At 46.3% G+C, this 24,599-nt stretch overlaps 2 protein-coding genes across 2 annotated transcripts; both read left to right on the forward strand.

The window, feature by feature from the left end:
• The first annotated feature begins 1,399 nt into the window (after window positions 1-1,399).
• Tmem242 (transmembrane protein 242) lies at window positions 1,400-23,423 on the forward strand. Its single transcript, XM_042702093.1, has 4 exons — window positions 1,400-1,509; window positions 1,952-2,052; window positions 6,402-6,539; window positions 22,975-23,423. The coding sequence occupies exons 1-4, from the start codon at window positions 1,425-1,427 to the stop codon at window positions 23,071-23,073; spliced, it is 423 nt and encodes a 140-aa protein (XP_042558027.1). The 5' UTR covers window positions 1,400-1,424; the 3' UTR covers window positions 23,074-23,423.
• LOC122127561 (L-lactate dehydrogenase A-like 6B) lies at window positions 15,906-17,274 on the forward strand. The gene has a single exon (XM_042702094.1). It carries the CDS (start codon window positions 15,924-15,926, stop codon window positions 16,920-16,922), a length of 999 nt encoding a protein of 332 aa, XP_042558028.1. The 5' UTR covers window positions 15,906-15,923; the 3' UTR covers window positions 16,923-17,274.
• Window positions 23,424-24,599: the final 1,176 nt, after the last annotated feature.

Here is a 24,599-nt window from a genome sequence, read left to right on the forward strand (position 1 = left end):
CTCTGCCCTTCCCCAGGCCTCCAGAAATAATCTCCAGTTACTGATGCTGGACATCCCCACAGGGAATGCTGCAAAACAGCCACTGGAATAAAAATTGACAATAATTAGGACTTTGAGTATCTGCATCACTACCCTAAACCCCCACCCCATATGCAGCTTTAATTCTGAGATGGATCTTGCTCTGGTTGCCTAAAGTGACCTTGAACTTGTGAGCCCCCTATTTCAGTCTCCCCAGTCGCCAAAACTACAGGCATTCATAACACCCAACCCAACTTCTCAGGAAACCCTATGAGGTTGGTACTGTTTCTGTATTTAACAAATGAGTAAACTGAGGTAGTAAGAAACTACATTACACTACTTTCACACAGCTGAAACTAATTTAGGACTTAATCTACATTTGAGCTACTAGATGCATTTAACTGGTGCAGAAACTAGTGCATCTGATGGCTCACACCTGTAATCCTAGCTACTTAAGATGCTGAGATCTAAGCATTGCAGTTCAAAGTGAGCCTGGGTAGAAACGTCCATGAGACTCTTATGTACAATTAACCAGCAAAAAGCCAGAAGTGGAGCTGTAGCTCAAGTAACAGAGTGCCAGCCCTGAGTGAAAAAGCCAAGGGACAGTGCCCAGGCCCTGAGTTCAAGCCCCAGGGCCAACACACACACACACTCATACTCATTCACCCCACATGCATTTGTTAGGCATCATCAGGTAAGACACCGAGGGTTGAGAATATAAAAATGAATATAGAACCCCTCCATGTCCTCAAGAAACCCGTGCCCTAGAGATCAGTAAAACGAATCAGGCGGACTGGCGTGTCTCTGTGTGAAAGGCTTAAGGTTTTCTAGCAACCACTAGTTTTTTTCCTCTCCGTGGCCATTTACTGAGCTCGTCCGGGTGGGCACAGCGGCCTCGGGCCTGTGAGCACCAGGCCTGACCAGGGCGCGAGGACCTCCTTCCCTTGGGCTGGTTTGTGTCCTTCGGGCAGCCATCAGGTTAGTCTCGGAACCGGGTACGGTGGGGGAGGAGGTGTGAGTCCCTCCCCCGGCCCGGCCGGGCCCGGCCCGCCCACCGTGCGGAGACCTCGGGGGCCCTGCCCGGCGCCGGGTCCTCACGGCCTCCAAGCGTCGGGGGGCGGGGGGGGCACAGCGCGATGATAAGAAGGGCCGCGAGCATCACTGCACAAGGCCGGCGCTCCTGCCGGGGGCTCGGCGCCCGAGGGCACCGACCCGGGGCCGCGCGGAGCCCCGCGTGCCGCCGCCGCCGCGCTTCCCGCCTGGGATTTGGGGACCGCCGTGGTGCGGCACACGGACCCTTCTTCGGGTTGCACGGGGGGAGCGGCCGCGGAACCTTCCTGTCCCGGCTGCGCTCGCTGCCACCCGGACTCCGATCGTGAAGGACACGCGGCCGCGGAGACTCGGACATGGCGAGGGCGGGCTCCGAGCCGCAGCCTCCCGACCCGCTGGAGGCCCTCGGGCCCGCGGACGATCGGCTGCTCCTGGTTAAAGGTGCGGTGCGGAGCTGTGCGGTGCGGGAGCCTCGGGCACTTCCGGCTCTGAGAACCCGCAGCTTGGGCTCGGCCTTGAACTTGGCCTTGGGCCGGGCCCTCCCCGGGCGGGCGTGCGGGCGGGCAGGTGTGCGGGCGTGCACTCCGCCGCGGGATCCTCGCGCGCGCTGCGTCTCCCGAGCTCTGGGCTCGTCCAGGTGCCCGCCCCGCCTCTGCTCATCCCCGCACAGACTTCCCAACCCCGGAGCCCGCGTCCGCTTCCCGCGCGTGAGAACCAACTTAGAGGGACCCCAGGAGCCAGGTCATGAGGTCACCCCGGTTCACGGCTCCTCAGCCCCGAGCTGCTTAGCCAACGTTTTATGAATCTTAAACATCACTTGATGTAACTGGAAAAGTAGCTGGCACTTGTGTAACATCTTTTTCTTAATCCATCCTCTTGGCAGGTGGAGTTTTCCTTGGCTCTGTGGCCACAGCGGGAATGCTAGCTGGATTCCTTACAACATTATCATTGGCTAAAAAGAAAAGCCCCGAATGGTTCAATAAGGTCTGTGACACTGAAGTCCCTTATAATAAACATGGTTAGTGTTTTTAAGAAATAGCAGCTTTTTCCACAGAAAAATGGATGTGTTTATGTTTTCTTGTGCTGCTTTAAGAATCAAATCTATATTATAGAATATAGAAATAACATCTAGTGGTCACTATCATTAAAACCTGACTGATGGTGGTGCATCAGTTGTTGAGTTTAGAGCCGGGCATTGTGGCCAACACTTAGAATCCCAGCTACTTGGGAGAAGCGGGCCAGGCAGAATTACAAAACCAAATACAAAGAAATTTCAAAACCAGAATACAAAGAAAAAGGCTGTGGTGTGTCTCTAATCGAGTGCTTGTCTAATATGTGCAAGGCCCTGAGGTCAGTCTGTAGAATTGGGGAGAGGGGAGAAGTCTCATATTTCTAAAGAGCTACACTTAGCCTTTGGATAGGAATCTTTTTAAGAATCCGATGAGGGGCTGGGAAGCTGGCTCAGTGGTAGAGCACTTGCCTTGCATGTATGAGGCCCTGGGTTCAATTCCTAAGCACCACATAAGAAAAAAGGCGGAAGTGGCGCTGTGGTTCAAGTGGTAGAGCGCTTGCCTTGTGCTGAAGAGCTGAAGGACAGGGCCCAGGCCCAGAGTTCAGGCCCCACAACCGGATCCCCCCCCCCCCAAAAAAAAAAAAAGATTCCGATGAAAGTGAGGAATTATCTCACATGTATAGTCATGACTTGGCACTCTGTTTTCTGAGATTTGAGTCCTGTGTGACCTTCATGGTCTGACCGTGGTTTTCAGATTGTGACCCATAGATGCTGGCTATCTTCAAATCACTTTGGTGGGTCCCTGAAGTCAGAGCTATTTCCATAACAATGGTAAGATCTACACACTTATGATACAGAAGCCATAGATGGTAAAATGGCTAGTGCTGACACCATGGTATGATCATGGCAATGGCATAAAACCATTCATCATTGAAATGCAGCAGGAGTCTTTCAAAAACCAGCTCTGCACAAGAATATCATTGTTGAAGCAGTACCATCATTAATGTCATTAAAAGACCTACAACAATTCCATGTAAAGGAGAGGGAAACCACAATTTGTACTTTATACTGAAGTATCTTTCTGTAGGAAAACGAATTGTAAGATTGAGTGCCAGAATAAACTAGCTTCTTCTTCTCCCATGTAACAGATTTTTGCTTGCAAAAACTGACAAACTATTTCAGTTAGAAGTGGATATTTATAGATGTTTGTTAAAAATGAACAAACTGAGCTCATCTCTTCAAACAATTGTCAGTCTTTGTTGCCACTGATAAAATTCAAACTTTAAAGTGAAAAGATTTTAGACAACATGTAGCTGACATTGTGAGCCTGACAGCCACTTAGAATTAACAACATTTCTGGTGAGATTTTTATGGTGATGTTAAGGATTTTTAAATACTGTTTAATAAATAGTGGACCAATATCGTTGAATAATCGTAATACATTAAGTAGAATCCGTTCAACTCGCAAAAAATAGTGTAATGAATTTTAGTGTAACAAAGTACAGAAAGTACTAATTTGATTTCAGCTTCTATGTGGCTGCTACTATCTGTTTGTCCACTATTGATATAGTAAAAAGAAGGAAAGGAACACTATTAATGTAGTTCTCCCTTTCCAACTACATATCAGTCTGAACCCAAATTTTATTCTTATATTTCAAGAAAAACAATACAAAAACATTTTGTAGCATATTTGACCAAAAACAGTTATAAAAATTCAACTTCTTAAGCTGGGCACTGGTGGCTCATGCCTGTAATCCTAGCTACTCAGGAGGCTGAGATCTGAGGATCTCAGTTCAAAGCCAGCCTGGGCAGGAAAGTCCATGAGACTCTTATCATCAATAAACCACTAGAAAACTGGAAGTGGCACTGTGGCTCAAGTGGTAGAGTGCTGGCCTTAAGCTGAAGAGCTGAGGGACAATGCCCAGGCCCAGAGTTCAAGCCCCAGGACCAAAAAAAAAATCCAGCTTCTTAGTTAAGTAGACATATAAAAGATTAATAAAATGTAAGATATTGCTATTCTTTGCAGTATTTGTTTTTGCTTTGGGATAGTTTTCATAATCTGGATTACATTCATATATAACAGACTTGCTATTTAAAAATGAATAAATATAATTTTCTTAGTTTCAACTTTGAATACATTAAATATTGATAAATACATCCCACATAATTGAAAATCATTAGGGCCTATTTATAAAGGAATCCTAAGAGCACAAAGTGAAACTTACTGTTCCGGTGGTTACATATGTAATGTGAGTCTCTGCCTGCCTCTGGGCAGCATTAGAATTAGAGCCTCCACACTCTTGAGAATTTGGGTTCTGGAGCATACGGTAATGAGTTTATACTGCGAAGTTTCAGTTTAAGGATATCAGTAAGGCAGGCAGTATACTTCAAAATCACCATCTGATCTTCTATAACTTTTATGATAATCTTAATTCCTAACTAACACCCAAGTGCTTAGCATATGCTAGCTGCTCTTCTGAGGGCCTTATTCATTTAACCCACACAGAGTCTGCTTGCACTAAACAGTAGCAAGTGGAGGCACACATGAGCTAAACAACTTGCCCAACAGGGTATTCTTCCCCTCCTCCCAGGAATAAATAATACCACTTTCAACAGTATAGTCATTTAAACAATTGTCTGGTGTCTAAATATTAACTATAAAGATTCAAATTACAACCCACACGAAAGGACTTTAGACCAACCAACTTTTCAGTTGGGCGCTGCCCACAGTACTTCTGTTTAAGGCAATGAATCATCTCCTTAGTGAAGCATTTTATTTTCATTGTCTTTGTTGAGTCTTCAATTAGAAGGCTGGGATTTGAATATTCTTTTTTTTTCTTTTTTTTTTTTGGTCAAGGTGAGCACTCTACCGCTTGAGCCACAGCGCCACTTCCTAGAAGACTGGGATTTGAAATGTGCTGAACAAGCATAAAATTTGTCTTTGTAATCTCTTAAATAAACAGAAAGAGGAAGATATAGAAGAAGGTAGCAAGATAATTCACTTTCAAATTTCTTAGCCAGGTGCTGGTGGCTCACACCTGTAATCCTAGCTACTCTGGAAGCTGAGATCTGAGGATCACAGTTCAAAGCCAGCCTGGGGCAGGAAAGTCTGTGAGACTTACCTCCAATTAATCACCAGAAAACCAGAAATGGCGCTGTGGCTCAAGTGGTAAAGTGCTTGCGTTGAGCTGAAGAGCTGAGGGACAGCTCCCAGGCAGAGTCCAAGCCCCATGACTGACAAAAAAAAAAAAATTATTTGGTTGATCTATTAAAATAGGTCAAGATTGTATTTATTTCTTTATGGTTCTAGGTGGTTGAACCCAGGGCCAGCATATGCGAGGCAGATGCTTCACCATTGAGCTAATTCCTCAGCCTTCCAAAATTTTTGTTTAAAATAGTACTTTTCACACATCAGCTTAATTTTAAAAAACTATTTTGATACTCAGGTGCTATCAGTGAAACTTATGTGCGCATTGTATATCTATTTGGTCATAGAAAAACTGAAGAAAATACAGGATTAATGTATATACACAGTTTACTTATCTGTGATCCTACTTTTTCACTCCCAGTACTGGAGCCACCCACACTTTAGACAAGTGCTCTACCTCTTTTTTTTTTCTTTTTTTTGCCAATCATGGGGCCTGAACCCTGGGCCTGGGTACTGTCCTTCAGCTCTTCAGCTCAAGGCTAGTACTCTACCACTTGAGCCAAAGTGCCACTTCCAGCTCTTTCTGCTTCTGTGGTGCTGGGGAATTGAACCCAAGGCCTCATGCAGGCAAAGCAAGCACTCTACCACTGAGCCCCTTCCCAGCCCAAGTGTTCTACTTTTTAAGCCAACCCTCTAGTCCTTTTTGTAGAACTATGTTTTTGAGATAGAGTCTGTTAATTTTATCTCGACTGACCATGAGTTCAAGATATCCTCCTGCATTGAGTTCCAAGTAGCTGGGATTACAGGCATGAACCACCAAGACCAGCCATGTTCTTACTTTATTAACGCGTGGCAAAATTTCATCAGATAACTAAGTGATTTCAAAACCCATTTCTGAAAATCAGTAGATAAAAAGGGCAACTTGTCATTTATCTTTGAATCAGCTATAACTTCTGACAAAAATGCATTTTACATATTATAAAAAGTTGTCAAAGAAATCAAAATTGTGTCAGATAAGAATGCTTTATACTTTGCTATTGGTGGCTCTCACTTGGAATCCTAGCTTACTTAAGAGGCTGAGATCTGAGGATCCAGGTTCAAAGCCAGCCCAGGCAACATGTCTATCCTTTCTGAGCTGACTGTCTTACCCAGGCCTTTCTGTGTTCATTTCAGGGCAGTATGGGCACAGCTGCCTTGCCAGAGAGCGGGTCCTCCCTTGCCTTGCGGGCCCTGGGCTGGGGCTCCCTTTGCGCCTGGTGTGGGGTTGGTGTGATCAGCTGGGCAGTCTGGAAGAGTTTAGGCGTTCACAATGTAAGTAACTACAGTCTTGGAATTTTATTTCCTGCTGTCTTAATTTCCTGGTTTTCAAATTTGCAGTTTGGTCTCTGTCTTAGGATGTAATAACAGTGAATGTGACTGAATTCTCACCAGATTGTAGCAACTTCCCATGAACTGGTAAGTCACACAGAACTGGTTTAAGTTTTTCAAATACTTAATGACTAATTCATAGCTAGCGTTCATTCTGTGTTAATTTTCTTTTTTTTCCTATGTTAATTTTCTACTTGTTTGATAAAGTTGTTATTTTGGAACAGCTTTGTATGCTGTTTGACATTCATATAAACATCCTTGTAAAATAGTTAAAGCATTTTGTAATGAATTATTTAAGTCAGTTGTGTGGGGAATTTTTGCATATTGTTGGAAAAATCCCAAGAGTCTGAAAGTATGTGTGCATGTATGTCTGGATATATATGTATAAATAGGTTGATAGTGTGTGTTTATGTCTGGACACATATTTTTGGTATTGGGTATTGAATATTGAACTCAGGGCCTCACAGTTCCCTCGTCACTGGTATTAACTGGCATGCTCCACAATGCCCAGCTATGGAGTAAGATGGAATCTTGAGAATTTTTATGCCCAGGCTGGCATGCAGATCCCTGACCTCCATATCTCATTGTAGCTACAGTGACCAGCTCAGGCTACCATGCTTCCCTTGACTTAAACATTTTCTTATTTTGTTTTGTTCTTATACCAGGCTCCAACTTTTGTGTGCTCTGGCTAGGTTTTTTTCACTTGTAGCTGGTGCTGTTCCAACTTGAGCCATACCTCCACTTACAGCTCTTCACTGGTTAGTTGGAAATTCACATTTGTCTTCCCAGGGGGGTTCTGAACCAGAATCCTGTCACCTTCCTGATTAGTTAGGATTGGTATGAGACCCTGACACCCAGCTCCACCAAAGATTTTTTTGAATTGTTGCTACTGGCTCAGTGTTTCTCCTATTACAGGTCTTTGTATCAGACATTTGAGATACAGCAGACTAGAAGATATAAACACTTCCATTTTATAAGTGAGGAAATTGCAAATCAGAGAAGTCAGTTGTCTAGAATCACATAGCTTTGTAACTGTGGCGGAGTCTTACTAAATCCAGTCTGATTTGTATGCCCTGGGCTTTTCTGAATTTACTTGTACATTGTGATGGGGATTAAAGGAGTAGATGGAAGTATGTGACAAATAACGGGAAATGTGGGTGAAATTATTTTACTTTCTTGCGTTTCTTAGCCTTATTACTTTAATGGAATTACTTTAAAATTATGCAAGACTTTGTTTTTATTAATGGATACTGAAAAATAAGGTAAAATACAGCTGCCTAAGAATTCACAAAACATACCTGACTAGAATGCCATCTGCAAGGGCAGGACGCATTGAACGCTTAGTAATAAAGCTGTGCAGCTTGCTTCTGTGGAAGGGACAGCCAGTGAGCACTGTAGGTGGTTTGGCATTGGTAGCCAGTGTTTTCAGTGTTCACTCCTGCCAGTCATAAGTGAAGTAGAATTTCAAGGTATAAAAATATGAATCATTTTTTATTTATGTAAGAATAAATCAATTGCCAGGCATCAGTAGTCACACCTGTAATTCTAGCTATCCAGGAGGCTGAAATCTGAGAATCAAGGTTCAAAACCAGCCCAGGCAGGAAAGTCCATGAGACTCTTATCTCTAATTAACCACCAAAAAGCTGGAAATGGAGCTATGGCTCAGAGAGTGATAGAGTGCTAGCCTTGAGCACAAAATGCTTAGGAATAGCACTCAAGGCCTTGAGTTCAAGCTCCAGGACCAGGCCCCCCCCCCCCCCCCAAAAAAAAAGAATCAATCTAAATTTTCATAGGCAAAATTAGATTATTATACACTTGAGAATTGTTTGATGAGCTAGACTGATATTTTAGTCCTACAACACAGATATCTTTGATAGCCCTAAAGATATTACCTAAATAAAGTATTTTTAGAGGAAAACTAGTTTCTGACTCAGCACTACTGAATACATGAATCTTTTCATGCATCTTCATGTCTAAATAAAGAGCAGGCACGCACTCTGCCTGTACATAGATATTACGCATCAATTGCATCCATACATCTGAGATCTCTCAGAAAAATGAACCCACTCAGGTCTTTTTAAACACACTTAAAAAAAAATAATGTTCAGTAATTTGTTAATTCAGAAGTCATGTGTGGGTCTACAGTTAGCCAGGCAGTGATAAGACAGGGGTCCCAATTACAGAAAAAGCAGTTACTTTAAAATGTTTAAAAGTGGTAACTTTAAAAATGTTTCATCTTTTAATATTTATGAGCTGGAGTGGTCCAAGTGTATGCACCCAGTGAACAGATGTGATAGTCATCTCTAGATAAATGCTGGTAAATTAAAATCAACTTCAGTGTCAAATCTTAGATTGTGGTAAATCTGTGCTATTAACCTGATTAGAAAGGGAGGGAGGGAAGGAGAGAGAGAGAGAAAGAGAGAGAGAGGGGGAGAGGGAGAGGGAGAGATTGGAAGAAAGAAGAAAAGAAAGAGGAGCAAGAAAAAGAAAAAAAAGAGTGCCATCTAATGGCTCACTTCAAGCAGCCTGACAAAAATGCTTCTGTTTCTTATTTAATTCACAGCTACATCTGCTGGCCTAAAAAGGAACATGCTAAAAATGCTTAAATCGCAGTGCTTTGATTTCTTAAACATTTTGGCTGTATTCTATAAATCCTGTTATGAAATTTCATTTCACAGAGAATACCCATATTACACCAAATATAAACAGACATCTGTGTTTTATGCAGTGGTATGTCATTTAGTCTGAGGTTAGTGGAAGCTCTCTCATTGGCTGACCAAAGCACTAAGTCTGCCTAGGATTGAAGGTGGCCCCTCTCAGCCTGTTAGTACCACCATGCAGAAGCCAGAACAAGTTCAGCCTCCACCAGTGGCCCTGTCACCTCTGCTAGCATGCACAGCTCAAGTGCTCCATTACTTGAATTAGGGAATTTTAGTATGATTGAGGTAGCATGGATTTTATCACAGTAACTTACCTGTGTTAAAAAAATAAATAAGACAGTCTCCCTGGTCCCCTAAATCAGGATGTGATCCTGGGAGACCAGGTCAGTGTGATAGATTTAGAAAATAACTGAGATAAATATGCTAAGTCACTACAGTGGTATTAACGGACAATTCCTTGATTATGGAAGGAAAGAACTCATTCATTTACCGTTATTCACCTGTTGCTCAAGAGCCGTGATTTACCTCTCCTTTCTTGCAGGTGGGTGGGTGAAGGACTTGTGAAGAGGTTTAGCTTGTTTATGGCCAGATGTCTTGTGTGTCTTCTCTTACAAGAGGGACATCGGATATCCTGGTCTTTGCTGGTTGGTAGGACTGCTGCTTTGTAGGAGGCGGTCTGGGCTCTGCCTGGCCTGGTGCGAGGCCTGTCATCTCAGAGGACTGGTGGAGTCACTGCTGCGCCTTCCCCTGTGGCTTGTATAAAAGATGTTACTGATGGTTGATACAGTATGAGTGTGAACTTATAGCTGAGTATAATTATGAGTATAATTTATAGCTGTTGCTCTCCTAATAGCTGAAACCTCAATCACGATAAAAACCACAAATGAAAATGTTCTTAGTTATTTCTATTTACTTTAAATTATCTAGGGAATTTAATAAGTGGAGTTTTTGAACTTTTTGCCATTCTTGGAATCATACTATAGGCATCTTACTTGCTATGTAGTGCTCTACCAGTTAAGCCACACCCTATTCCTTTTGCTTTCAGTTTTTCTATGTGTGTGTTTTCAGATAGGGTCTTGACTGACTTTGCCAGGGCTGGTGTCCTACAGCAAACCTCCTACCTTGCTTCCCATGTTGCTGGGATTACAGGCATGGACCACCAAACCCAGCCTTGGGACCTATCTTTTTTTTTTCTTTTTATTTATCCATGGCTTGAACTCAGGGCCTCACGCTCTTGCTTCGCTTCTCCCTACAAGGCTCATGCTCTACCACTTGAGCCACATGTCCAGTTGTGGCTTTTTGTGAGTTAACTGGAGATAAGTCTCATGGACTTGTCTGCTCAGGCTGGTTTGGAGTCTGGATCCTTAGGTCCCAGTGTTGTTAATAGCAGTGATTTCCCATGTTAGCTATACTTTGTGCAGGGCATGCTACTCTGGAATATTTTCTTGATGAACAATTGCAGAGACATCTTTGTCTATCAGAGTATGTAAATCTTAATCATATTTGATGACTACAAGGTACTCCATTACATATTGTAACCCAAGTCAATCTCCTGGCAGTGGGACTAGTTGGACTAATGTTTCACTATTAAATATCCTAATGAACCCACAGGCACACATCATTGAATTTTTCTTGATTTAGACATTTGTCCTAAAGACAGATGTTACTGTGGTACCAAGGTATATTTTAAAGTACTGCTGACAACGACAAATGCTGGAGGGGATGTGGAGAAAGAGGAACCCTATTACACTGCTGGTGGGAATGTACACTTATACAACCACTTTGGAAAGCAGTCTGGAGGGTCCTTAGAAAGCTAAAGATTGACCTCCCTTACGACCCAGTCATACCACTTCTAGGCATCTACCCTGAACAACAGGAACCAATATACAAGGACACGTGCACCTCCATGTTTATTGCAGCACTGTTCGCAATAGCTAGGATATGGAAACAACCTAGGTGCCCCACCACAGATGAATGGATCCAAAAATTGTGGTATCTATACACAATGGAATATTATGCAGCCATTAGAAATGACAAAATAATGGCATTTGCAGGGAAATGGATGGAGCTAGAAGGAATCATGTTGAGCGAGGTAAGCCAAGAACGAAGAGACAAACGGTACATGGTCTCCCTGATAAGTGGATGCTAAATCCAAAAGGTTAGGTGATACGACAAAACTAACAGGACTTAAGAAACAAAGAACTCCCGCTCATCTGGTTGAACCACTACTAAATATCCTCATGCTGCTGATCACAAATATGGTATATAACATGTGAACACTGTTATATATTACAGACTGTGGTAGACAATTTGCTCCAGGGAAGTTAGAATGAACTTGTGACTTTGAAATTATGTAATCATTTAATCACAATCAAAAAAAAAAAAAAAGAACCTCGGGGAAGGGAAGGAGGGAGGGGATGGTAGGGGGAAAACAATGGAGGGGGTAACAATGTTCAAGAGGAAGTGTACTCATTACCTCACTCATGTAACTGTAACCCTCTGTATAGTAGCTTTACAATAAAAAAAAAAAAGAAAAAAAAAATAAATAAAGTACTGCTGAATAAAGTTTATGTGGAAGATAACAAGGCATATGAGATCCTGGCCATCAGTGGCTGATCTTTAGTGGCTGAAATTACTCTGATATTTTGGCCAGTCTGGGGAATAATCTCCGTAAGAATTCGTGTCTCTCCCATGTCTCTGCTGCTGTGAAGGCTTGTATGGAAGCCACTGTGACCGGAGGCTCAATGCCCCGCCCCCTTGGCTCTCAGAGCTTCTCAGGAGCCATACTTCTTCCTTTTTTTTTTTTTTTAACAACAAACAAAACCCCAGTATCTATCTTTTAAGTATAGTTTGTAAGCTAATACTTGTTTAAGAGGTCTGAGACCTTTTGCTAGTTATAGCTGAGTTTCTTTCCTTTGATTAGTGCTAATTTTAGTTGTACCAGTATTCTGGTACAACCTTTATGAGTATGCTTATTCCTCTATCATTTTTACGTATTCACCTCAACTGCGTCAGCATTGTAGAGTGACTGCTAGGCTTTCTGTAAGTAAACTTGAGGAAATGCTTATGTGTATTTAACTTTTAAAATACCAAAGAAGGGAACTAGACTTTAAAGTGTCACGTATTTTTCACTAGCTCAGTTCATTGGTTAAAACAAAATCTGAGTTTCCTGGCAAATGGTAGTTATGCTAGAGGACTCTGCCAAAGAAGTCTGAAAAGTGGCTAAACTCCTTCCCAGTATGCCTGGGCCTAATCCAATCTAATCTAATCCTAGTGCTTCGGAAGGTCTCTGCCAGCTCTGCCCCGAAGCAGCTTCAGGTTTTTACTCTGATCACTCCTCAGCTTCGCCCACTGCCTCTTCTCAACAATGCTTCCTAGACCTCAGAACTGAGTCATCAGCATCTAGCTGATGTGGTTTCACTGGTCACCTTCTTGGGCCTTCAGACAGCTGCAGGATTGAGAATTTTCCTGGAATCATTTTCAAATGGATTAGAAGTAGCACTGTGCACCAGTCAGCAAGTTCAAGTGCATCTCTACTCCTACTTCCGCTCCATTGTGCTCTGCCTGCTTGACCTGGAGCTGGGGAAAGGCACTAAACCTGAGTGTGGACGAGCAGTTTGGTGACAGACAGAAACAAAACTAATAGATATGCCAATAGAATTGTGTAGAAATATCAGTATTGCATATCAGAATATCAGAAAATGGACTGTTCTCTAAAATCAAATATAAGGAGGGTGGGATTGAGTAAAGTTTTTTTTTTTTTGGCCTACAGCATATTAATCTGATCACAGAGAAAAGCTAGGGTAACTTAGGCCAAGCATGGTGGTTCATGTCTATAATCCCAACTACTCAGGAGGTGGAGATTGAGAGGTCAAAGTTACAAGGGCACCCTAGCAAGCATGAGGCCCTGAGTTCAAGCCACATTACCTCCATGAAGGAAAAAAGAAAACAAGAAACCCCCTCAGTGGCCACCACCTGCCTGCTGTGCTTCCCTCTGCTGTGAGAACCCTAGCTGTGCCGCTCCTCTAGCACCCCCTGCCCTCTCACTGCCGTCCTGCGCAGGCCCGTCGTTACTGTTTTACTCATCCTCCACCAGCTTCTGCCGAGTCTCTCCTCCTCTGCCGACTCTGTCTAAAGGGTAGGGAGGTGAGGGAAGTTAGGAGACACAGGTGTGTCTTACCTTGTGGAGAGTCCTATAATGCAGAGTGCAGTGGTGAGGAGGATTTTAAGGATCGGTTCCACTTGGAGGACTGGCAAAGATTTGTAAGGAGATAGGATATTGGAAAAGGAGGACAGGCTGTCTGGCTTGAAAGTCCAGGTAGAAAGAATAGACTGACTTTCTTGTAGCCATTCTTGGTACAGTCTTGCTTTCCTGCTTCCTCCCTTAAGTGGCCTGGCCACAGTATTAAGGTGTAACCTGCCATCATCTGTAACATGACACTGCATTTGGATTTGAGCTGTATTTGAGTGAGAAGGAATAATGAGACACCAAAGAGAGAACGCATTAGGGAGCCAACTATACTTGGCTTCCCACATCTCTGTGTAGACCTGCATCTCCCCCGGAGGTCAGGTGTACCTCATCTTCCTTAGTGCTTTCCTTCTTAAGCCTTACTGTAAACAAAAGAAGATGCTTTGTTTGGAGTATTTTTATCTCAGAGAAGTGCTATTTTCCCCTCCCTCAAAATTGATTTAGTTGTGGCTAAAGGAAAAAAAAACTGAAGAGGCAGCTATCATAGAGCTTGTCTTTCTGAAGAGGTTCAAACTCTAGGAAGCAGCCTTCCAGCTAAGAGTCTTTATGTCCTTGAATTCATGCTCAAGAGCAGTTATCCTGGGAAATGATTTGACTAGTCAAAGGAATCATTGTAGGAAGAAACAATAGTTATCAGGTTAAAATATTTTAAGTAAGGGACTGTGTGCAGTAGCACATGCTTGTAATTTTAGCTACTTGATAGAGGTAGAGATTGGGAGGCCCAAGGCTCAATACCAGTCTGGGCAAAAAGTTAGTGAGACTCCATCTCAACAAACAAGCTGAACGTGGTTGTCACACTATAATCCCAGCTACTGAAAAAGTGGGGACAACATTTTTGACCAGCCTGGTCAAAAAGCACAAGAAGGGATGGAGGTTTGGCCCAAGTGGTAGAACACTTGCCAAAGCCTGCATTCAAACCAGTACCACCATAAGCAAACACAACATTTCAAGTGAGGAATGGAATAAAAGTGACAGCTGTTTAAATTCTATTGGTTCCTTTAAAGGATCCCTCCAATATGTTGGCCACTATTTAGCAAAATGGTCATTTTTTTAAAATCCAGTGTTTAGTTTAACAAATGGCCCCCATAAATCTGATTGCCTGTATAGAGAGAATGCATTTGTGTGGGAGCTCTTACGCTTTTGTATGTCACACATCTTGTAGCTCAGTACCATCCAGATAGAACTTCCCGTCCTTCTGGCTGGAAAACATGGAAATGTAGCTCACAAATCACACTGAAACAGACTTGCAGGAACCTGGCTAAACGGCCACTCTCCTCACCCATCATCATCTGCTTTGCGTCTCGTTTTCTCTTCCTGGGCTGCATTTCAGTGGCAGGAGGAATGAGAATAGCTTTTCAAGTCCTGACAATAAATTATTCAGTATCCGAAACTTGAAATCTTTTCTTGGAGTATGAAAGTGCTGCGGGTAACCCAGAGCCCCGCTCCGGACCGGTAGACAGGAAGTGCCTCCAGCCATCGCGACCTGCTCAGAATTGCTCCTAAGTGGAGAGAAAGTGCCATTGTTTTTATGAGGCTTTTGCAGTGCATTGCGTTGATCAGGCTGTGCATTTCATTAGGTGTGGAGGGCCCATCTCTTCAGAAATGGGAAATTAGCCCACGGGACTGCTGGGGGAGTGCAGGGGAGACCTGGGGCCTGGGAGCACTGAGCAGTCTCATCCCGCTTTGGTTAGAATTTGCCATTTTAGGAACGTCCCAAAGATGCCAGCGTTTGACTGGGGGCTGCGTGACACCTTCTGTGACAAGGTGTGTTTGGGGACGCAGCCACAGGGCTTCCCAGAGAAAGGAGGCCATTTTCTATAGTCCACAGAAGCACTTAGGATGCACACTGAAAACGTCAGGGAGGATGGGAGTCCCTAAAGCCCTAACTCCAGCACTGGGGGCCCCAGGGGCCTGCGGGGTGGGGGGCATGGGCGGGGCGGGGGCATGGGCGGGGCGGGGGCATGGGCGGGGCGGGGCATGGGCGGGGCGGGGACATGGGCGGGGCGGGGGCATGGGCGGGGCGGGGGCATGGGTGGGGCGGGGGCATGGGCGGGGCGGGGGCATGGGCGGGGCGGGGGCATGGGTGGGGCGGGGGCATGGGCGGGGCGGGGGCATGGGCGGGGCGGGGACATGGGCGGGGCGTACCCTGCGATCTCTGCCTGGGGGCGGGGCCTGCGCAGTCGCAGTAGGAAGTGAGGGTGGGGCCTGCCCTGCTACCTGCAACTGTCCCGCAGCAGCGTCCAACGGTCGAGGCTTCCCTTCCCGGTGTCCGGCCAGCGGCCAACCTCTCCTCCGCGTCCCTAGAGGGCCGCCATGAGCTGGGCTGCAGGAGCCTTGCGTGCCAGCCGGAGGGCCGTGTGGGCCTGGCGGGCGGCGCCGCCCCGCGGGCCCTGGTGGCTGTCGACGCCGGCGGCCAGCATGGCCACGGTAAAGTCGGAGCTCCTGAAGCCGGTGGCCTCGGAGAAGCCGGCGGCGCACAACAAGGTGTCGGTGATCGGCACGGGGTCGGTGGGCATGGCGTGCGCCGTCAGCCTGCTGCTGAAGGGGCTGAGCGACGAGCTGGCGCTGGTGGACGTGAAGGAGGACCTCCTGCGCGGCGAGACGATGGACCTGCAGCACGGCAGCACGTTCCTGAAGATGCCCTCCGTGGTGTGCAGCACGGACCTGGGCATCACCGCCAACTCCAGCCTGGTGATCGTCACGGCCGGCGCGCGCCAGGCCAAGGGCGAGTCGCGCCTCAACCTGGTGCAGCGGAACGTGGCCATCTTCAAGTCGGTGATCCCCGGCGTGGTGCAGCACAGCCCGCGCTGCAAGATGATCGTGGTCACCAACCCGGTGGACGTGCTGACCTACGTGGCCTGGAAGTTGAGCGCCCTGCCCCCGGCCCACGTCATCGGCAGCGGCTGCAACCTGGACACGGCGCGCTTCCGCTTCTTCATCGGGCAGAAGCTGGGCATCCACTCGGAGAGCTGCCACGGCTGGGTCCTGGGCGAGCACGGCGACTCGAGCGTGCCCGTGTGGAGCGGCGTCAACGTGGCGGGCGTCCCGCTGCGGGAGCTGAACCCGGGCCTCGGCGGCGACCAGGACCCCGAGCACTGGGAGAAGATCCACAAGGACGTGATCGCCAGCGCCTACCAGATCATCAAGATGAAGGGCTACACCAACTGGGCCATCGGCTTCTCGGTGGCCGACCTCACGGAGAGCATCCTGCGCAACCTGCGGAGGACGCACCCCGTGTCCACCGTGGCCAAGGGCCTCTACGGGATCCAGGAGGAGGTGTTCCTGAGCGTGCCGTGCGTGCTGGGCGAGAACGGCATCGCCGACCTGGTCCGCGTCAAGCTCTCGCGCGACGAGGAGGCCCGCCTGAAGAAGAGCGCCGAGACGCTGTGGGGCATTCAGAAGGAGCTCAAGATCTGAGGGCGCCCAGCCCCGCGTCGAGGCGGGCAGGCGAGCCCGAGCCGGCCCGCAGCCCCGCACACCGGTGGAGAGCCGCCCTGTTGATGGCCCTTGGATTCTTTTAGATAGCATCTAGATACCGGATAGGACTTTCCACAGTTCCTCGGTGACGGCGGCAAAGAAGCGGTTTTGCTGGTGCTGGACGCGCCAGTGTTTGCCTTCACAATGTATGTAGTTGCCACGTAGTCCAAAAGCAAGTAAGATGTTGGTGTTGGTTGGTTTCTCAAAGTTCTGATTCTCTTCACTAGCACGTGAGTGTGTGCCCGTTTGTTCTCGTTCTCGTTCTCGCTGACTTACCCGCGATTTTAAAAGTTGTAACTTCGAAAATACAGAAATAAAAGTATGTACACACAGAAGCACGGATCTGTCTTTAGGCTGCTCTTATTCCTCCATGAGTTGGACCACTAAAAAAAAAATCATGACATGGGGGCTGCCTGCTGCTGCTTGTGTGTGTGTTGCCTGTGGAGCAGGATAACATGAAAATAGGTTAACATGAAAATAATAGTGATCAGATTGCAGCTCTCAGAAAATACTGAATGCTGTAAAGTAGCTAGCTTCCAGAAAAGGCCCTGACAGGAGTGGTTTAGATATTGTTAATTGATTTGGCAGGGAAAGGAACCATCCTTGAGCTTCGCAATCACCAAAATTGATGGAAAGCATTCTAGGGCTGAAAACCTGGCCTATTGCTAAGGTTAAATCAAAATGCACGTTATAAATCATCCTTGGGCTGGGTCTTAGCAGTATTAGTGGGACCCTGGCCAGAGAAGCTCTGGGACCATCCCCAATGCTCAGCTTCAATCATGTGAGGAAAAGACTCTTGCCCTGCTGTTCATCACTGTCTTAAGAGCTGGCCATTTGAACAAATGCTTCTGGAATTGTATTTCCAAGAAGATTACATGTTTGCTTTTTATTCCTAAATCAATGAGCTTCACTAGAAATTCTAGACTTTATGGGTGCAATGCAGTAAGAATTCAGGAGAAAGTAAAGAAGATGCTTTGCCTATTCTTAAACAATCGCATTGATCACTTACAAGATGGGAAGCTGACATTTAAGAATTCGTTGCCTTCCTAATGCTGCTGGATTTTTAAATAGTGGGTTTTCTAACATTTTACTTTGGATCCTTGTGAATATCAACATTCTGTTCTCTATGCCATAAATAATGGCCCTTTTCATGCTCTTCATACCTCCCAGAGTATTCATTAAAAATATCTAGCTTTGGTCTGACTCTCCAGGAAGCAGTGTCATAAGGGGCCAGCTGATGTGCTGCATTCCTCAAAGTGGGAAGGGAGGTGAGTCCGTTGATGCCGGTGCTGGTGAGAGGCTTTTAGATGGTTAGGGGGTGCACTCTTACTCAACCGTGTCTTAGCCAAATTAAACTATTAGTGAAGGGCATCAGAGCATGCTTTGTGTCTGTTTTCTAATTCTCTTTATCACGTGACTGCCAGGATAGATGATTAACGCTGCAGTAAACCAAAAAATCTCCAAATCTGTCTCCTAAAATCAAGGGTTTCCTCCTTCCTTGAGTCAAATCCACTGTGGGTTTCAGCAGGTCTCCTCCAAGTGCTGGCTCAGCACCTCAGTGTGCTCTGCCCAGCCACCTCCGGGGTAACATGGGCTCAGGATTGCAGTGGGAAGGGAGGAGAGCAACTTCTGACCTCCTGCCATTGTAGCCCAGAGGTGGCATTTCTTTTGTTCCCATTCACTGGTCACATAGTTGCTTAACTTCAAAAGAAGGCAAAAAGGGTAATTCTCTAGTAGATTACAGTAGTAATGTCCCTGTCGTGTCGTTCAAAATATCCACCATTACAACAGGCATACATGCCTTTTTTTCCTTTTTTTGGTGGTACTAGGGATTGAACCCAGTATCTTGTACTTGCAAGGTAGGTGCTCTACCGCTTGAACCACATCTCCAGCCCCTTTTTGCCTTGGATTTTTTTTTTTTTTTTTTTTTGGGTCCAGTCGTGGGGCCTAAATTCTGGGCCTGGGCGCTGTCCCTCAGCTCTTCAGCTCAAGGCTAGTGCTCTACCACTTGAGCCACAGAGCCACTTCCAGCTTTTTTCTTTTTTCTTATATGGTGCTGAGGAATCAAACCCAGGGCCTCAGGCATGCAAGGCAAGTACTCTACCACTAAGCCACCTTCTCAGCCCTGCCTTGGATATTTTGGGGGAGAGGAGAGTCTCATTTTTGTGGTCAGGCTGGCCTGGGCTATGAGCCTCCTATTTGCACTTGCCTGTGTTGCTGGGAATGACAGGTGCATGCTACCATGCCCAGGCATGCATTGAAATGGAGTCTCGGGCTGGGTAGGTGGCTCAGTGGTAGAGTGCTTGCCTTGCATGCATGAGGCCCTGTGTTCAATTCCTCAGCTCCACATAAGCAAAAAGAAAAAAGCCGGAAGTGGTGCTGTAGCTCAAGTGGTAGAGCGCTAGCCTTGAGCTGAATAGCTGAGGGACAGCACCCAGGCCCAGAGTTCAGGCCCCACGACCAGATCCAAAAACAAAACAAAAAAGAAATGGAGTCTCAAAGGTTTATGCCTTGACTTGTCTGGAATGGTAATTCCTCTTAATCTCTACTTCCCTAGTAGCTGGGATTCTAGATTTAAGCCATGATACCCAACTACATTATAAGCTTTTGAAGTACTTTTCAGGGAAAACTGGAACATGGGTAAAAGTTGCTTCAGTGTGGCTGAAGGGTAGTATTGGACATCAGCCAGGCAGTAGTAGTTAGAAGCCACGTCACTGAGGACACGTTTACCTCTCTGAACTCTGGTTTCTTGTACGTAAAAGTGGTTGTAATTTCTGCCATATAGAATTATGAAGATTAAATAATAGCACCTAGCTTTATCCAGCACTTGATACATACCTATCCAAATAATGGACATGATTATTCTTGTTTGAGTAAGGCTTTTGTATCCTTACCGTACATTTTATCTCCTGGTATTAGTAATTCGTTTATGGCTAAATTACCATCATCTTGACATTTTGCCATTGGCACTGCCTGTGGTCATGAACATGTCACACGCGAGGCTTTCCCTCAGTAGGTCCTGCAGCAAGGCTGGCAAGAGTCCCTTGCCTGCAAGTGAGGAAGCAGAAGTCAAGGGAAAACATTTCAAAACTCGGCTCTTGGTTCCAATAACTACCTGTTGTTAGAATTGGTGCTGTAAGGATCTTCTGCAGTTAGAGACATAATGGAATCACCTTGCCATCAAGCTTGGGAAACTGGCCCCTGGTCACGGGAATGAGGAGAGAATTGCAGGGAAGAGATTCCAGGGCTTAGAAGGGCTTCCGAGCTGCTGTGGACACTCCTCCGGCCTGCTCTGTCCTCACCACACTTTTGGAGCATATGACCGAGGGACAATAGATAGCAAAAGCTGTGATTTTTGATCATAGACTTCATGTGTTTCATAACCCCGAATCCTTTCTGAAAGACATATTTAGGCAAGGAATACTTTTAATTCTTGCCCAACTCATTGATTATACCTTCTTCTGGATTTTTCAGGGCGAGTGGTATTATTGCTAGGCAAGCACACGTGGGCTACATCTCCAGCCCAATCAAAACGTTTTGGAAATACATATCAAATTAATAAAGGGGGAAAATGGAAGCTTTTCATTTGTTATCCATGTCTAAAGCAACTTGGGGCCCCATTTATAACTTAAAATACACATTTTTGAGTTTCCATTTCCACAGCTTAATGTGAGAGGACAAGGCGCAAAGGTGTTCTTCATCTCACTTTTCCTCAGACACTGTTCCCTACTCCAAAGCCCAGGTATTTCTGATTGGCTGTCTTTCAGCGTGACTCCTTGTAGTGGTCCGCTTAAGACCCTGGGAACAAGTAAATACTGCAGGGCTAGGGAAATGAGAGGGACGAGAGAGGCCGGGCGCAGAGGAGCAGGCCCCCTCGCCCCTCTCTTCTCCTCACCCCCTCTCCCCGCTTCCCACACCTGTGCTTTCCACCTTCTTTCTTCCCACCAGCTCTACCAAGTTCTGCATGACAGAGAGAGAATGGTAAAGATGCTGCAGACGTCCTGCACCTGACTCCCAGTTTGAAAACGGCATCATTAGGCTACGTTGTGGCAGACATTCAGCCCAACACCCAAAGGGAAAGAACCAGGTGGTGCACAGCAAACCCTGGCTGAGAGGTGCTTAGTACTTACACGACAGAGGTGCATGGTTAGTGTCTGGGATAAAACAGTTCCTGTCCTGGACACGGAGCATCCGTGTGCCTTCCCTCACCAAATGCAAACAGCAGGGCCGCAGTGTCTAGCCTGTCTTGGCGGCCCATCGCAGTACAAGCTAGGGGTCTGTGAAGAGGGTGAGAAGAGGTTCATCCTCGTGTGTATCTTCAACCTTGGCGTCTAGGTATAGAGCCTCTAGATGGTTGTGTGGTGGATAACTCTGTCCCTCGTGTCAGAAGAGTCTCACCAAGTGACGCATAAAGTAATGCTTGAGCTCTGCCCTTGAACACCGGCATGTTGATGATGCCTGCTCTACTGCACGCCGCCTCCCCCCACACGATGACTGAGAGAGTGCGGCTGGGATCTGAACACAATTCTGTCTCACACCAGAGTCTATGCTGGCGACAGAGACTGGGCACATGCCTAGGATTTTAAATCCCCAACAAGATGGCACCCCTGGAATTTGAAAACAATGTGAAATAAACGTCTACATAGAAAACAAGCAGAAAGCCGGGCGCTGGTGGCTCATGCCTGTAATCCTAGCTACTCAGGAGGCTGAGATCTGAGGATCACAGTTCAAAGTCAGCCCGGGCAGGAGAGACCGTGAGACTCCTGTCTCCAATAAACCACCAGAAAACCGGAAGTGGCGCTGTAGCTTAAGTGGTAGAGCGCTCGCCTTGAGCTGAAGAGCTGAGGGACAGCGCCCAGGCCCAGAGTTCAAGCCCCACAACCGACCAAAAAAAAAAAGCAGAAAACACCCTCGCTGCGTCTCACATATCTGTGTGTGAAATGGCCTGCGTGTCCGGGAGGAGACCGTGGCTGATGAGCAGAACTTGTCACACTGTGCTGCCTCTGAGCTGGCTCCTCCGAGGAGGGCGGCAGAGGAGGAAGGAGGAGCTACAATGTGCACCGAGCACCATCTGAGGAGATGGTCCTGCCCCACAAATCGGTACTCTACAGTATGGACGTGCCCTTTCATGGGCTGGGCACCCGGGGTGAACCAAGAGCCCACCCATGCTGCACATCCATGCTGCAAGCTCCCCACTCCCTCTCCCTCCCCCCCCCCCCCCGCCTCTGCCCTGCTTCTCACTGCCAAGTCAGCTTCTGCTGCCCAGACTCCCACGTTGATTCTTCCACTATCTGACACATAAGGACATTCTAAGTTATCTGCTAGTCATGGAGTTTGAACTCAGGGCATGGGCGCTGTCTCTGGGCTCTTTTTGCTTTCAAGGCTAGCACTCTACCACTGAACCACAGCTCTACTGGTAGTTTTTCTGGTGGTTAGCTGAAAATGAGAGTCTCATGGACTTCCTGCCTGGGATGGCTTTGAACCTTGATCCTCAGATCTGCTGGGTAGCTAGGATCACAGATGTGAGCCACCAGCACCCGGCTACTCATTTCTTTGTTCTTTATTAAACCCCCACTAAATTTCTTCTCTTTTTCCCTCTAGCTTTAAAATTCTAACTTGGAACTACCTGAGTGTAATCTTGATTCAGGCTGATAGACACCCCCCCCCCCCCCCCCCCCCCCGTTCCTCTGTAGAAGGCAGTGAAAACGCACCGATCTTGTGGCAGGAAACACCTGTAGGGAGAGATGTTGATTTAGGGCACGTTACCTTGCAGACTTCAGTGATGGTTTTTGTCATTTAGTTAATGGATTCCTACTTGGAAGGAGAAAAGAGGGGTGTTCTTTGTTCTGTCTTAGTAGCTAGAACACAGGCCTGTTTTCATCCATATTCCTTTCGCTCCTTGTTCTCCAGTGAGCCCGGTGCCGCTGCTAATGGCCTCCACTATTTCTCCCTTCTTTTGACATTTGATGACTGATTTTTTTTTTTCTTCTAGATGAAAGACTTTCGAAGTAAAATGCAATCGATATTTCCCACAATCCCGAAGCACTCCGACTCAGCTGTTGGGTGGGAGGAAGCGTTGAAATCTAAATGAGAAGAGCATGGATGAATTCCCAAATGATGGCTGCGGGACGGGTGGCTTTGGGACACGACTGCGGAAGGACTGGGGTGCCTTCTCCTCAGGATCACGTGCAGATGGCCGGTGCACCCACAGGACGGATGGCCTTCCCATCGCCAGGCCGGCTGCCTGCCAGTCTGTCTCTGTGTCTGTAATTGGGGAGGGAACGTGATCCTAAACTCCAAATGACTTATAAAAATAATCATCACTGGGATAACTTCCCCAGACAGGGGACAATCCCAGAGGAAATACTCGGTTTATAACAATAAACCAGCTTCCATGTCTGAAAAAAAGTTGATAATAAAAGTACCATAGAAAATCTCTAAGCAGTAGTAGTACCTTTAAAAAGCCTTTCTTGTCTGCGTAGGACTGAGAGTTCGGAAGCTGGTTTCTGTTATTAGCTGTCTCCAGAGTGGCAGGTTCTTAGGGAAAGCTGGTCAGCAGGAAGTGGGTGTGGCTTGTGCTGGCCCCAGACACACACCTTCCACGCATTTACCTGCTGGTCTCACCTGAAGGGCCTCAGTTCATATACTTAAGACAGAAAGCCAACACCTGATTACAATAACTTGAAAGGGTACCAGTGGGCTGAAATAATAATAGTAATCATCATAATAATGTCTTGACAACAAAATATACTTTGTTGAGAAATCGGTTCTGCTTCCCTGAACACTGACTTGACAATTCATAGTTTTGACTTCACTGTTAGAAGGAAAGTAGTGTTACCTGTTTTGGTGACAGTTTTGTCACTACTTGGGTTTAAACTTGGGACTATGGTGTTTACCGGGCAGGCTCTCTACTGCTTAAGCCGTACCTCCAGCCCTTTTTGTTCTTGGGTTTGAGATAGGGTTGTGGTTTTTTTCTGGACTGGCCTGGGTACAGTCCTGTATACCTTTCCCCCTGTGCCTGGGTTCACAGGTGTGAACCACAATGCCCAACTTTTCTGTGAACTTTTTGTACAAGCAGGTCTTAAATCACATAAAAGTACCACAATCTTCTGATCTCAGCCTCCTTTGTGGCTATGAAGAAGCTACAAAGCATGGGCTACTAAGCCTGGCTTGTCTTCAATATTTTTTACAGAAAGTTACCTAAATACTGGGTCTCAATATTAATTATTGGTATCACCCTTGGGGTTTTTTTGGGGGGGGAGAGGCCTTGAACTCAGCTCCTGGGAGCAGTTCCTGAGCTTTTTTGCTAAAGGCTAGTGTTCTACAACTCCATTTCTGGCTTTTTGGTCGTTAATTGGAGATCAAAGTTTTACGGACCTTTTTGCCCAGGTTGGCTTTGAGCTGTAATCCTCAGATCTCAGTCTCCTGAGCAGCTAGGATAAAGGTGTGAGGCATTGGCGTCCAGTGGTATAAACTTCTTGATGAAGCTAATTCTGACTTAGGTACCCAACCACTCTGGGTCTCCATGATCTCTTACAGAAGCAGATGGAGAGTAATGTCTGCATACAGTTATTTTTACTTTAACATTTTTAAAAGGCGAGTATGTCAATATGTCCA

The sequence above is a fragment of the Dipodomys spectabilis genome, unplaced genomic scaffold (assembly GCF_019054845.1).
Source record: "Dipodomys spectabilis isolate Male_0828 unplaced genomic scaffold, ASM1905484v1 ptg000302l, whole genome shotgun sequence".
NCBI lineage: Eukaryota > Metazoa > Chordata > Mammalia > Rodentia > Heteromyidae > Dipodomys > Dipodomys spectabilis.